We start from the raw sequence: 16,562 nt of genomic DNA on the forward strand, positions 1-16,562 counted from the left end.
GTCTTATGTTCCACCAGCAAGGATAGACTTTTAGAGATAGTTTTAACAAACAGAGGTAAAATACATGGGAGAAAAATACACCCCGCAGCTATTAATCCTACCAGGCCAAAGATGGCCTGCAGGCCAGGTAATTTTGGCCACCATCCTGAAAACATATCCTGTAAATTAAGACCTTTCCAAGTCTGGACTGGCACATGAGCTATTTTAACCATTTTGTCTGTTATTTCCTTAATAACCTTTCCGCTTTCATCAACTTCTACACAGCAATTAGTCAAATTAAACTTTCCACATACCCCTCCTTCCTTGGCTAACAAATAATCGAAAGCTAACCTATTCTGCATAATATATGTCCTTGATTTGACACTTTCCCTAGCTAATTGAGTAAGACCTTTTACAGTTTCGTTGGTGATGATTTCAACCACAGCTTGCAGACGAATTAAACGGTTCAGAATGTGTATAGGGGTCCGATAGCCATACATGCCGTCCTCCGCCCATGTAGCCGGTCCATAAACCTCAATAATTCGCTCTGCAGGCCATTCTACACTTCCCCAACCACGTTGGTTACCTCCGACCCTAACTTTTCCTATTGCAGATGTGTCTACATGTCTTCTTTGTCTTAAGTGTCCCACCTCATCATATACCGGGACACCTAACACCTGTCCGGTTTTAAGGGGAAGCAAAAAGAATCCTGGTCCAATTATTCCCAGGACACAAGCTCCACACCAAGATTTTGGTAGAACCCCATATGCCATCTTACCACATATCCAGTATAGTCCATCAGGAGCCAGCCATTCAAGGGTCTGATTATCTGGATCCTTTAGAAAGGATAACCCGTTTACTTTAAACAGGGCCATTTCATCAGTTCCCTCTGTGGCATTAGCTCCTGACCACCATACCTTACTTTCCCATTTTCCTGTACATATGAGGTTTCCCACCTGATGACAGCCTGGCACAATTTTTCTCCGAAAACAAACATTCCCTACCAGACTAGTAGTCAAGGTCCAGTCTCCATCCTTACCCTTATTATATGACAGATTACCTTTCTGATCCATTTCTAATATTTTGGAATAATTTAATTCCTTGAGCTTCCCATGGCCATTTTTCTCCCATGTTAGTTCCTCCACAAACAAAACAATTCGATACATTCAGAGTGTGGGCTATGTCTTCTGCCAATTTGACAAAGGTATTTGTTACATAGCTAGGGATTTCGGGTATATTCAGCTTTTCCATTTTCAGATAATATTACAAGGGTTCAGGATTTATTACCAAATAATGTACTAACACCTCCTCTATAATTTTCACGTCCCACTCTACCTTACAGCTTATACATAAAACACAATCAATACCGTGAGTGCAACAACAACACTCACACCCACAATTACAAAACCAACACAATTAAAAAAAAAATTATTTTTTCTGTTCCTTTGCATCAAAAGGCAGCTTCCAGGGTGTCCTAAGCAGGGACTTCTTTCATCTGTAAGAGGTTCACACTCCGCAGCCGGTTGGGGAAATATTAGGAATCGGAACGACTGAGAAATCAAATGGGCCCTGGTTGTCCACAAAACCATTGCTTATATCTGTAAAACACAATAATCAATAAAGCTACTACCCCAATTACTCAAAGTGCCCAAACCCAATTTTCCTCCCACATGGATCCGCAATAATCTTCAATCTCTTGTCAGGATCCAAGTTCCGGACTAATTCAAGAGAGCAGGTGCTCCATCCTCTTTTTAGCTTACAGCGGGTTACATCAGCAGATATACATCAAGGTAACCTATATATAGAATACAAAAGCTTTCTTTAAGCACATTCAAATGTCAGTTTTGTTGGATGTTGTTTGTCCACGGACACTTTCCAGCCGGTGTCAGCTGCTGCCTTGACTCATGTCCGATAGATCCATGATTTTGATTCTGCAATCTTAATAGCAAGTGGAGAAGTCATGATACCAATAAAAGATCCCTTCCATCTTCCACTTGGTCCCCAGGTTCAAATGAGTGACGTTAAGTTACTAATCTAGGGGGTACTTATTCCATCACATATTGTTGGAATCTCTCAATTTGCTTATTAAGTTCTTGTACCATCTCCATATTCCAAACCCCCCCCTTTATGACCTAAATCAGGCCACCTAACATACATATTTACCTTATTTTACCATATTTACATGGTCGGGTGGAATAAACCTCCAATACCTGTAAACAATCATGCTCAGAAACAGACTCCGTAGGCAACAAAGTTGCTGGATTTAATCGGTTAGACACCACCAGACACACCTGTGGATTCTCACTCCTAATTGCATGATATTTTGTCAGCCTTTGCCCACTAATCCACAAATGTCCCTTAGTATCCAACACAGACTGCTCCTCATGAGGGGAGTGCATGAGTATAGGACAAGAAAAAGTAAGTTTATTACAATTCTGAATCAATTCTGCACTTGCAGCCAGCACCTTCAAACAGTGGGGCCAGCTTTTTAGCCCCCTCCCCATCCAATTACAGCAAAAGCTAGCTAGTCCTAAAAAAGCTTCTCAGTTGTCTTTTTGTTCGGGGTTCTACCAGCATTAGGACCGCCCTTTTCTGCTCTGGTCCTAAAGCTCGATGACCCTTATATTGTATCCCAAATATCTAACTTTCCTTTTCACCAATTGAGCTTTCTCTCTTGCCACCCAATAACCACACTCTAGTAACAAATCTAACATCCTCGTGCATTCATCTTAGTATTCTCCCATCATAAATCCTCTGTCAGTCCTGTTGATCCAAACATCATCAACATATTACAGTATTGTGTCTCCTGGTTGTTGAGGCACCTAATACTGTAAGTCTCTAGCTACCGCTATTCCAAACAATGTGGGGGAGGTCTTAAATTCCCGAGACAACCGAGTCCCAGTATATTGCATTTTCATTCCTGTATAAGGATTCTCCCACTCAAAATGCAAACAGTGGCTGGCTTATGGGGTGAATGGGAATTGTAAAGAATGCATCCCTTAAATCAATAACAGAAAACCACTCAGCCCGGGGTGGAATTAAACTTAACAGGGTATATGGATTCAACACGGCCGGGTGTAAAGTTACCGTGCCCCGGGCTGTAAGACCCATCTAACTGTTTAATTGGGATAATTGGAGTATTCCAGGAGGACTAAATAGGCACCAAAAACCACGCCTCCAAATCTCTGAATGCTTTCATAAATAGCACAAATAGCTTCCCAAGAAACGGGACGCTGCCTTATACTCACAGACTCCACTCCAGGTTTTAGTTCCACCCCCACTGGAGGGTGGCGAGCTGCAAAACCCGGCAGGTTATCCTCAGCGCACATCAAACAACCTCCAAATCTCCTCCGGAGAATGCCTTGTGGTCATTCTCTAACTATCTTCATCAAAAGAAATTGTTGCCCCAATTTGCTCAGCATATCCCTGCCTAGCAATGGAATAGGGCACTCAGGAATGTACAAAAATTCATGCTGGATTTCAGCTTCCTTAAAATCACACATCTCTGATTTCAAGACCTGCCGCCCCATGGCTTGCCCTGATACCCCCTGGACCTGAATTTTATGGGATCCGGGGGGCTGCAATCTGCTTATTTACAACTAATCTTCCTGCTCCCATATTTATCAGAAACGTTCTGTACTGACCCCCTATTTTCATTGTAACTAATGGCTCAGGCAGGGGTTCTTCCAAGCCTGGTCCCCCTCAATCTGACCAAGTCATGTCTGCCAATCCAATACTCTCCGCTTCTCTTGGTTCGGCACCCCCTCTTGTTCCTCTACCAAAGCCTCGTCCCAAGCCTCTTTGTCCAAATCCTCTATTCAAGCCTCCTCTCATTCCTCGTTCTCCCCTTCTTCCTGCAAACTGCCCACGCATCCCTGACCCAAAATCCGCTCTTCTCATCCCTCTATTTCTCACCATCTGTCTTGGGCATTCCTTTTCCCAAGTAATTCCTTTTCCCAAATAATTTTATTTCTATACCACCCTTCTCCCGAAGGACTCAGGGCAGTGTACAGCCTATTTTGTTTAAAAAATAAGACAAACACCAGAAAGGAGAAAAAAAGTTTTAAAAGCATCTCTTTTCCTCTTTCTCCCCTCCAAAGGAAGGGGGGGAGAAAAACCCCCTTGCATCCCACTTCGCAGTGCTCCTGCCAACAAAGCAGCCTTTTTATTCATCCGTGCCTCCTGCTCTTTCTTCTCCACCTACAGCCCCCACAGCCTCCAAATCCTCATCATCATCATCCCCCTTTCCCTCACTCTGACTGCTACCTCTAGGCGAATGACTCCCCTTGACTTTTGACTTCACGCCAGGATCACTCATACGCCTCTGATTTCCTCCTCCGCTCCCTCCAGCAGCCCCCTTACTTTTCCTGCCTGCTCAGATACACATAACCCGACTGTTTCAGCCCTACATTGCAATAAATCCTCAGCTTTTTTCAACAGGGGTCTCACCCATTGATCAATATATTGAAATTGATCAGGATATTTATCCTGATTCACTACAATCACTCCCCACAACTTATCCACTGTTTCTTCCCTTAACCATCCCTGAGGGGGAGGGGGTCAGCCCATCTCCCTTTGTGGCCACACATATTTACATAAGAATTTTAATTGATCCTTTGATCCTTTCGGATAGGAAGGGTTGCTAAAATACTTGTCAAAACCTTTTAACATGCATGCCAACGGAGTATTTGGCACGCTCTGAACCCCATCCCTTCTACCACACTGCCGTCGACTCATAGCCCCGGAAACTCACAGCCACTAATGAGAAATGCGACGGCTTAACCACCCACACAACCTGACATGGACTTCATTAGGGTAGCCTACCCCGAGTCCGAGGGAGTGATCAATTCCCTCCTTCTGCTTTCATATGAAGCAGGTACAATTCTTTTACAATATACTCACTTAAAAACGCTCCCACTCCGTGGATTCCTGGCCAGGAATTTGTTCAGACCACCTTTCCTGCACCGCAGGGTTCTTGGACTCGATCAGAGCACCGTCGGGGCCATAGGGTTATCGCGGCTGTCTCCCGGAGACGTATCTCCGTGGCGCCTGGAGAATGTTCAGGAGCGACCTCCCAATGGTCCCGAGGGGTCAAAACGGTCCTCAGCGAAATATCGCCTTGCCCCCAGTCCCGGCGGCGTCGCCAGCTGTTGTAGACAAAATAACGGACTAGAACAAGCTCTTCAGTGCAGGAAAGAGTTTTTATTTGCGCAAGGTTCAAACAGTCCAAAGACCACGAAAAAGTCTGAACGCCGATGGCTTCTTCTGGCCATGTATTTATACAGTTTAAAGGCAAAAGTATTACAGAGAGTGATGCATTTCACACGTAGAAGCTACCCTTTAATCTATCTCTAGGAAAGACATAACAGCCCTGTTCCCACAGGCTCAGGCTTTCAGCTCCGGAGCTCAAGACATAATAAAAGAGGAGATAAGGGGCTCAAAGGCGCCTCAAGAGCAGTAAAGAGGACAGTAAGGGAAGCAGTATTTCTTCTCTAGGATATACATGACATTTGGGGTGTAATAAACATTAAACAACAGGATGTATCTGTTTAGGGTCAGTTTGCCCTTTTACAATTCTGTACCTACATCAAATACCATTTGTCAATTCAGCACCTTGGCATGGAAGAGGCACTTCTGTCTTAACCAAAGATTTGGATTTCTAATATTTGAGTTTTATCCCAATATCAAATCTTAGCCTGGCTCACTACTGTATAATATTCTTTCATAGTGTAGGAAGTTAGCAACCACCCCTCCCCTAGAAAAATGAAATATTCTAGGAAATATTAAAAGGCAGAATATTTCCCCTAAAAGAGAAATAGAAATCTTAAGACAGAAACTCAGCCCCAACTCCCTGCCCCCAGCAGATACTTTGGTTATTTGCAAGACAAAAGGCTTATCTACAACAGAAAAGCAAAGACATTAAGCCAATTCCTATGAATTGCCCAAAGCCCCTTCATTACATCATCACCCAGCAAGATTCAACCAGGCCTGGTACACAGACAGCCTACAAAGTTAGCTAAGGTCCCCGCCCTCTGGGAGTCTGACAGCCAATGGGATACATTTCTTGTACAGGAACATGAAACTCTAAGGCAGGGCCCAAGAGAGTGTATAAATATATCCCTCTTTCCACTCCATGTGCTCATTTTGCCCAGAACCCAAAAAAATCTATGTGGTCCTATCCACCATTAAACAATCTTTCCAAGCAGTCTCCATATTTCCAGTGTCTTTCTTTCCACTTGGAACTGAACCCAGATGGACATTTCTTCCAACAATAGCAACACTTTTCCAATTCTGCCACAGGTCATATTAGCAGGAAGTGCTATATGATGCCATCAATCATGAAAGCATTATACATACCCTTATCTAATTTTTGAGACTCTATGTCAATATAATGGATCATTCAATAATTTTTTTACATCCACATATCCCTCCAAATAGCACTCAAGAGCACTCGAGAAAAATGATAATATAAAATACTCCATTATAATTAAAATAAAACATATCAACTGAAAACATATAAATAGAAAAGAAATAAACATCCATCACTAACCTACTTCAGCATACAAATCAACTTCCGTATAAGGACAATATAGTCTTAGCTGAGCCAATCTTGGCAAGTAATTCTAATATAAATCGGTGTTAAAATATGTTTTATATTTTACTGTCTGTATTGTTATTACAGTGAAGTTATTATGACAATTATTTATTACATTTAGAATCTGCTTTACCAAAAAGAAATTGAAGACATTTTAAAAATTTCTTTTCTCCAATGCAATCCTTACTTGTGAGGCATTTCAATTTTATATAAATATAATATAATAATATTTTGTGAGAGATATGTACTTCCATTCTCACGTGCATGTCAGCTCTCACCTGCCCATGTAATTAGGAATAAGTTTGTAGTACTAAAAGCCAAAGCTTCTCAGAACACACTTGTTGGAGCAGTGAACTAAAAGTGTCCTCAATAGCAAATGAAACACATTCTGAAAATATATGCAAGTTACATTTATCCAGGCTGGGAAAACTGTTGCTTTGGGGGGTTTGTAATATTAACTTTTAAAGCATCTTTAAATCTGACATTAGATTTGTTAGATCAGGTGCAGGAAATGAAGACGTGACCAGCTCGATACATTTAGTAACTTTATTTGTTACAAAAGTACAAGACAAGACTGCTGGTGCGCTGCCGGAGCTCTCCTTATATTCGCTCCTGGCAGACGCACCACCCCTTGACAGGGATTCAAATCTCCCGCCCGATGGCTAGCAGCCAATCAGGGCGGATGTCCTTATAAGGACATAACAAGATTTAAATAGTAAATGCAAAACTTCCCATCTGTTTTAAAATATAATAAGACTTTCCTGTCTCCATTTGCTTTTCTCAAGCATGTAACAGCTTTACCTTTAGTTACTGCCCTTTGCAAATAAAATGAAATTGAAATCCTTTGCAACAAAATACAGCTTGTTTGTGGAGCTAAGATTGCTCCTATTTCATTAGATAAAAATAATAAAAATTGAAATAATAGCAATAGCACTTAGATTTATATACCACTTCATAGTGCTTTACAACTGTCTCTAAGTGGTTTTACAGATTCAGCACATTGCCCCCAACAATCTGGGTCCTCCTTTTACTGACCTGGGAAGGATGGAAGGCTGAGTTAAGCTTGAGCTGTTCAGAATCGAATTGCTGGAATTATTATTATTATTATTATTATTATTATTATTATTATTATTATTTATTTATTTATTTATTTATTTATTTATTTATTTATTTATTTATTTATTTATTTATTTATTTATTTATTTATTGAACTTCTATACTGCCCTTCTCCCAAAGGACTCAGGGCGGTGTACAGCCATATTAAAACACATATAAATCACAAAATTTAAGAACAATTTAAAAACAAATATATAAAATTGGGCCCACGAGATTTAAAAACTAACAAACACCCAATTTAAAAATTCCTATTAGGCCAGCCCGGCTTGTTGAAATAAAAGAGTCTTCAGGGTGCGGCAAAAGGTACGCAGGTCGGGAATCATACGGACCTCTAGGGGCAGATCATTCCAGAGGGCTGGTGCCCCCACAGAGAAGACTCTCCCCCTGGGTGTTGCCAGTCGACATTGTTTGGCCGACGGCACCCTGAGGAGCCCCCCCGTGGGAGCGTATTGGCCAGTGGGAGGCTATCGGTGGCAGAAGGCGATCTCATATATACCCTGGTCCTAAGCCATGGAGTGCTTTAAAGGTGGTTACCAACACCTTGAATCGCACCCAGAAGACCACTGGGAGCCAGTGCAGCTCGCGCAGGAGAGGTGTTACATGGGTGCGCCATGTCGCCCCCATAATCACCCGCGCGGCCGCATTCTGGACCAGTTGGAGCCTCCGAGTGCTCTTCAAGGGGAGCCCCATGTAGAGAGCGTTACAGTAGTCCAGATGGGATGGGACGAGGGGATGAGTGACCGTGCGCAGGGCATCCCGGTCCAGAAAGGGACGCAACTGGTGTATCAGGCGAACCTGATAAAAAGCTCCCCTGGCCACAGCCGTCATATGCTCTTCCAAAGACAGCCGTGCATCCAGGAGAACACCCAAGTTGCGAGTCTCTCTGAGAGGGCCAAGATCTCGCCCCCAATAGTCAGCGATGGAACCAGCTGACTATACCAGGACGCTGGGAACCACAACCACTCAGTCTTGGAAGGACTGAGTCTGAGCTTGTTTCTCCCCATCCAGATCCGCACGGCCTCCAGGCACTGGGACATCATGTCAAGGGCATCAGTGGGATGGTCCGGGAATGAGCAGAGAGTTAGTCTGCAGTACTGTATTCTAACCACTGCGCCAGTGGTAGGTGGGGCGAACCAGTAGCAGCAGTGGCAGGAGGCTCTGCCCACCCACCCGAACGCTTCTGTGCATGTGCAGAAGCTTCATGCACGCGCGAAAGAGCGTGCACACCCCGAGCGAACCGGTAGTGACGGGTTTTGAAACCCACCCCTACACTGCGCCACTGCCAAATAAATAGAACATCTGTGGTATATATAAATATATCAAGCTACAATGTAACTATAAATATTAAAATATCCAAAAACACAATATGACAACTATTATACCTTACTGTCCTAAATATTACCTTACTGTCCTAATAAAATGGGATATGTAATTTAACATTCCCTAGATAAGATACAACAGGAAAAGGCAAGGTAACATTGAGCTACCAAAGAAAAATGGGTCTTAATTGTTCTCAAAAAGGCTTCCACAGGGGGACTAATCTAATGTGGAAAGGAAGGCTGTTCCACAACATTGATGCTATGATCCAGAAACATTGTTTCCTTACTCCAGCATCCTCTTAGCTTACAAAAATATGGAAGAACCAACAGTTTCTCCCATTGTGTACCCACCAGATAGATAGAACTATCTATCCACTCAGGAAAACACAGCTCTTATGATACTTCGGTCTTTATAGGTCAAAAGCAGCACGTGGAATTGCAGACAGAAGCTTACTATAATTCATATAGGAACTTGAGCACAAGTCTAATATGTTCCTGTTGGTTAACACCTGCTAGCAACCACACTGCTGCATTTTGTATCAAGCATAATCAGATATTCTTCAGAGGCAGCCCCATGTAGTACACATTATAGTAGTCAATGTGCATGGTAATGAAAACATGAATTACTATTGCACTATGTCACTCTTCAAGATAGTCCAGACAAGGAGCACTAACCATTAAGAGCAATAGCAATAGCACTTAGACTTATATACAGCTTCATAGTGCTTTATAGCCCTCTCTAAGCAGTTTACAAAGTCAGCATATTGCCCCCTACAATATGGGTCCTTATTTTACCAACCTCGGAAGGATGGGAGGCTGAGTCAACTTTGAGCCAGTGGGAATGCCAAAATGTTAGTAGTCGGCAGTCAGCAGAAGTAGCCTGCAGTACTGCATTCTAACCGCTGCACCACCACAGCTCTTATACTGTACTGTACTAACACTTTTATGTAAGAATACAATAGCAAAATCTTGCAACTCTGAAAGTACATCTCTTCCCACTTTGTCTTTACAGTCCAAGAAAGTAAAACTAAGCTGGCAGGAATAGTTAACACTAGATGGAAGGGGAATAGAAGGGGAACGTATCAAATTTGCAGATGATACTAAGCTGGCAGGAATAGCCAACACCCTAGAGGCTCAAGATCCAGATGGACCTTGATAGACTTGAACACTGGGTCCTATCTAACAAAATGAAATTCAATGTAGAGAAAAATAAAGTCTTACACTTAGACAAGAAAAATCAAAAGTACACATATAGACTGGGTGAAACCAGGCTTAATAGCAGTAACTGTGAGAGGAATCTTGGAGTCTTAGTGGACAACCAGCTAAATATCATCCAGCAGTGTGAAGCGGCAGCCAAAACAGCCAATGCAATCCTAAACTGCATTAACAGAGGATCAAGTGAGGTACTAATACCATTCTATAAAGCCTTAGTATACTAGAATACTGCATCCAGTTTTGGTCACCACACTATAAAAAAAAAAAAGTACAGAGAAGAGCAATCAGGATGATTAGGGGACTGGAGACTAAAACATATGAAGAACGGTTATAGGAACTGGGCATGGCTAGTCTAGTGAAGAGAAGGACCAGGGGAGACATGATAGCAGTATTCCAATATTTGAGCGGCTGCCACAGAGAGGAAGGGGCAACCTATTTTCTAAGGCACCTGAAAGCCATACAAGGAATAATGGATGGAAACTGATCAAGGAGAGATTCAACCTAGAAATAAGGATAATTTTTCTGACAGTGAGAACAATCAACCAATGGAACAGCTTGCCTTCAGAGGTTGTGGGAGCTTCATCACTGCAGGCTTTCAAGAAGAGACTGGACTGTCATTTGTCAGAAATGGTGTAGGGTCTCCTGCTTGGGCAGGGGGTTTGCCTAGATGACCTATAACCATGATGGTGAACCTATGGAGCCATATCTGCGGGCATGCGAGCTGTTCCCTAGCTCAGCTCCGCCAGCTGATTTTCAGCTGGCCCCACCCACACTGCCCCTCTCCTCCCAGGAGTCTCCATGCAGCCTGTTTTGGATGCCAGGTAAGTACAGGGCTTTCCTGGAGGCTCTGGGAGAGTGTTTTTGCCTCCAGGGGGGTGGGGGATGCCATTTTTGCCCTTCTCAGCCTCCAGGAAAGCTTCTGGAGCCTGGAGAGGGCGAAAAACGGCCCTACCAGGCCCACTTGAAGTCAGGAAATGGGCCATTTCCTGCCTCCAGAGGGCCTCCGGGGGTGTGGGGAGGCCGTTTTTGCCCTCCGGAGGCTTCAGGTAGGCCTGCTAGGCCCAAAACGGGGGCCTAGCAGGCCTACCTACCTAGCAGGGGGGTTGTGTGCGCATGCGCAGGGGAGCGCAGGGGGGGTGACACACGCATGCCCGGGGGGGCACAGGGGGCATTGAATTATGGGCATGGGCAGGCACACACATGACCCCTCTGCACTCCCCCCCACTTTTGGCACATGACAGCAAAAAGATTAGCCATCACTGACCTATAAGGTCCCTTCCAACTCTGTTAATATGTAAAGTAGGGATGGTCCCTTTGTTTACCACGCCTCCCTTGCTTTTGCAAGCTAAGGTGCCTCTTAACTGACTAGTGTCTAATCTGTGGCATTTCCTCCTTTCTCTCAAGGACATTGTCACAGACCATTGCACAAAAATCCTTGAGGTCCAGGTAAGGCTGCAACTGGCACATTACCCAAAGCTAAGCAAAAGGCCCTGGACACAGTTTCTATCAGTTCATCCAACAATAGCCCAACCACTTTATATTTTTACCATATTTTTCGGACTAAAAGATGCTCTGGACTATAAGACGCACCTAGCTTTTGGGGAGGAAAACAAGAAAAGAGCCTTGATAGTACAGTGGTCTACGCACCCTGTTATTAACACAGCTGCCTGCAATTTACTGCTGGTTCGAATCTCTCCAAGGCTCAAGGTTGACTCAGCCTTCCATCCTTTCTAAGGTAGGTGAAATGAGGACCCAGTTTGTGGGGGCAATAAGCTGACTTTGTATAAATATACAAAAGTATGAGGGCTATTGCTTAACGCATTGTAAGCCGCCCTGAGTCTCCGGAGAAGGGCGGCATATAAATCAAATTAAAAAAAAAAATTTGCCTTTGCCTCTGCCTCCCAGCAATTTGCTTCCTTACAGCAAACAGTAAACAGCCTGGTCAGCTTCAGCACAGCCTGATTTAGCACAAGCAGCTGATTGGTAGTTGGATCAGCCTCCCAGAATACCATCGATCAGCTGTTCCAGGCTGTGGGGATCACTGCTGCCCATCGCCATCATCACTGCCGCCACCAATTGCCCCCTCCGTGCACCCCATTTTCGGCCTCCACACGTCCCATTTTCAGCCTCTGCATACCCCATTTTCAGCCTCCGCATGTCCCATTTTTGGCCCGTTCCAGGTGGCGGGGATTGCTGCCACTGCTGCCGCCCATCCCCACTGCCTGGAATGGGCGGAAAACAGGATGCGCAGATGCGAAAAATGGGATGTGTGGAGGCCAAAAATTGGGTGCGCAGAGGCGGTGATAGGCGGCGGCAATCCCTGCAGCCTGGAACAGCTGATCGGCAGTATTCCGGGAGTCCGATCCAACTGCCAAATCAGCTGCTTGTGCTAAATTAGGCTGTGCTGAAGATGACCAGTCTGTTTGCTGTTTGCTACAAGGAAGCAATTTGCTGGGAGGCAGAGGCCAAAGGGTGGGGGGCCAGCATATGGCAACATTCTTTGTTGCCTTTGGCAACATTCGTTCTATAAAATGCACAGACATTTCCACCCACTTTTGGGGGGGGAAGTGTCATCTTATACGGTATGTCACCCTCTCAAAAAAAGCATAACTTCAAAAGTCTGAGATATTTTCTTAATTTAAGAAAATGCTTCATAACATCCAAACTTCCAATTGCTTTTCTTTTCTTTTCAAGGAGAAAACTCATCTAAGCTATTTCAACTTCCGTTTACACTTTGTAAAGAATCCCAGAGTCCTTGTTTTTAAGTTTCATATCTTCCAATGTCCTTTAGTAGTACTTCCAATCAGCCTCCAATTATAGTTAACAGAGTGCTAGTGGAAAGATGCCCAAATCTTAATAATTGATACCATAAAATGCCGATCATCTGGATGTAAGTCATTTGAGCTAAGCACTACCTTAAAAACACAACATTTTAATTACTTACTTTGTAGAATATCAGCAAAAGATCATCTAATTTTCCATGTAAATCACCTAGAAAGAAAACAGTTTTAGTGCTGCATATACGTACAAAGCTTTCAGATGAAGCTTATCAGCAACCAGAATTAGAAATTATAACTCTCCAATATTTAACAAATATGTGAACGAAAAAATATAGGCAGTCAAGTGTACTTTAATAGGTTTTGCATTGGAAACCAAAAGGGAAAGAACCAACATAAAGAAACTCCCTACATGAATATTTCAATGCCAACTTAGAGCTAAAAAAAAAATGCTGGAAGTAGAATATGTCTCATTTATTTCTAATCAGAAATTTGGCTTGAGCTTCAATAAAAATTATGTTCATCTGTCACTAATCAGATTTCAGCCATGGAAACTATTATTTGCTTGAAGAGTAGGTCATAATCTCTCTCAGATATTCTTATAATTGTGCAAATGAGGACACTGGTTAGAGGAAGTACATATGGATTAGCAAGGACAGGCTTGCTTGCAAGGACAATTGTAATTTCATTCTATTTAAGAGGCTCAAATTTTGAGGAAATATAATGGTATTTTCTTATGCACAGCACTAACTGACTTGAACTCACTGAATTATATAAAATATAAATACAGTAGAAGCTTCCTTATTTGGCTTTGTACTGAGCGGATTAAAAGCTGATTTAAAACAATCATATTGCATGAGTACAATGAATTCAATCTGCTAGCTGCTCCTGTGATTGGGAGATACAATGCTGAGTCTGAGAGTTATAACAAAATAATTCTTCTTTGAGCTGCTGTACCTCCTCAAATAGACCCAGGGAGTGCTATCAGTTCATCCATAATTTATATCACTGTTCTAACAAAAGAGTATACATGTAGGCTTGAATTGTGGAAACCTTGGTGCTTTCTGAGCTTGGTTGTTTGCTTGCCAACATTTCATTACCCAAATAGGTAATATCTTAAGTGTGAATGAGTGGGGAATTTGCTTCCTATTTATATACAGTTGCTTGCTATTCTAATTTTGGTGGTGGTGTGGTTTTCTCCTAACTAATTCTCTGATTGGAGTATTGTTTAGGGCCTTGATGGTGAATTTATGGCATGCGTGCCAGAAGTGGCACGTGGAACCATATCTGCAGTCACGCAAGCCATTGCCCTAGTTCAGCTCCAGCATGCAGGCGTGCGCCAGCCAGCTGATTTTCAGCTTGTATACTTACCTGGCAGGGGAGATACCTTGATCAGCTTGTTACATTTAGAGTGGATGATACTGAGGCCAGGCTGCTGAGAACGCCAACTTTATTGTTAACAGAGAACGGAACATGAACACTTGAACCCCGCGCGAGGTAAGCAAAGAACTCTAACTCGCCGCCTGACAGTTGCTTAAATAGCGAGCTGTCAGACAGCATGAACCAATCCGCGAGCCGGCAATTCCCGCTAATTTAGTTGCTCGCGTCTCCACCAATCCGTGCCTGCTGGCAACATAGCCAGCGCGAGGGAAGTCGTAACGGTGAGGACTCAACGCCCCTTACCACCCGGACCGAGCATGCGTAGTCAGCTAAATACGCCGGACAACGTCGGCGCCGCCCACACTGTCTTAGTCCTGACGTGGGCGCTGCCGGGGGCTGAGCCAGAACTTCGCTCTCCGAGTTATGGTGGTCTCTATGCCACCTGGAGATTATAGACCAACATCAGCAGCACGCTCAGGGATCTCCGATAAGCCTTCCAATGAGAACGGGGATGGGTGGGTTGAGTCAGGCCGGCCTGGTTGTGCTCCTGGGGCTGCTGCAGGTGTTGGTGAACTTGGAGTGTCTCGAACAGGTTGAGGGTCGGACACATCGGCCACTCGTCATCTCAGCTGGTTAATGTGTCACCACCACACCCGGCCATCAGCGAGCTGGACCCTATACGAATAGGGCCCGGTTAATGGTATTATTTGCCCCAGAAGCCACCTTATGTTATGGTCAAAGTTCAGAGTGAAGACCAGGTCACCCACAGCGAATGTTCTTGCTTGAAATTGTCCCCCCGGAGGCGCCTCATGGGTATAGTTAGGATGCAAGTGATCCAGGGTGATCCAGAGTCGCCTTCCCATGAGGAGCTCGGCGGGGCTGTGTTTGGTAGAAGCGGTAGGAGTCGAGTGTTGAGCCAACAGGTATTGGTAGACTTTATGGTGCCAATTTGCGGGCCCTAAATGGCGCAGAGCCTCCTTTGCGGACCTCATGGCCCTTTCTGCCAAACCATTCACAGCCGGATGGAAAGGACCCGTTCGGGCATGGCGGATGCCCAACTTAGCAAGAAACAACTGGAAGGGTGCAGACGTGAACTGCAGGCCATTGTCCGTAACTATAGTGTCCGGCAGACCATGGGTCACAAACAGACTCTCTAAGACCCTCGTCACAGCCTCCGTAGTGGTGGATGACATGATTGTAAGGTCCACCCACTTTGAGTAGGCATCCACCGTGATTAGGAATGTGCGGCCGAGAAAGGGACCCGCAAGGTCTAGGTGCAGTCTAGCCCAAGGGGCCCTGGGCATCTCCCACTCCTGAACGGGGGCTGGGGGGGAACTGGCCTAGATTGTTGGCATTGGCGACACCGAGCCACCCACCTCTCTACGTCCTGGTCGATGTCTGGCCACCAAACATAACTACGGCCCAGGGCTTTCATGCGCACGATGCCCGGGTGAGCATCGTGGAGGCAGGACAACACACGGGATCGGAGACCAGGGGGAACAATCACCCTATTCCCCCACAGGAAGCAGCCCGGCTGTACAGACAACTTGTGTTGTCTGCGGAAGTAAGGCAAAAACCCGGGTGCCGTGTGTGACGGAGGCCAGCCCCTGCACGACCAATCCAGGACCAGGAACGGTACAGGGTCGGCGGCTGACTGGGACTGAATATCAGCGGCGGTCACTAAAGGAGACAACTCATCCACCAGGAGGACGGACGCTGCAGGGGGCGGGTCTTGGATGGCCAAAGGAAGGGGACAATGGCTGAGGGCATCAGCGTGCCCGATTGCCTTCCCCAGGTTATATTGTAATTGGTATGAATAAACCGCGAAAAAATCAGCCCACCGGGACATGCGCAGTGACAGTAAAGGAGGAGTTTGACGGTCCACCGCCAGCAACCCCAATAAAGGCTTAAGGTTGGTGACAAGATAAAAATACCGACCATAGATGTAATCATGGAATTGTTTGATTCCCGCGACGGCCGCCAAAGCTTCCTGATCTATCTGACTGAAATTCCTCTCTGCTGCTGATAAAGTGCGGGAATAGTAGGCAATTGGGGCCTCTGCACCATTGGGCAACAGGTGGCTCAGGACAGCCCCCACCCCATAGGGGGAAGTGTCACACGTTAGAGAGAGAGGCAAACTGGCGTCATATTGAACAAGGATGGCATCAGAGGTGAGAACGT

The 16,562-nt window shown here is 44.8% G+C and overlaps 1 protein-coding gene across 1 annotated transcript in view; it reads right to left on the bottom strand.

Moving 5' to 3' along the window:
• Positions 1 to 16,562, bottom strand: part of PPEF1 (protein phosphatase with EF-hand domain 1) — a 133,229-nt gene that overhangs the window by 59,035 nt on the left and 57,632 nt on the right. The window contains exon 7 of the mRNA XM_087871395.1: positions 13,169 to 13,215. Coding sequence (XP_087727521.1) covers positions 13,169 to 13,215 — 47 coding nt within the window. The remainder of the gene's footprint in view (positions 1 to 13,168; positions 13,216 to 16,562) is intronic.

This window comes from Pantherophis guttatus, chromosome 5, assembly GCF_059756535.1.
Source record: "Pantherophis guttatus breed Tessera chromosome 5, ASM5975653v1, whole genome shotgun sequence".
Classification (NCBI taxonomy): Eukaryota; Metazoa; Chordata; class Lepidosauria; order Squamata; family Colubridae; genus Pantherophis; species Pantherophis guttatus.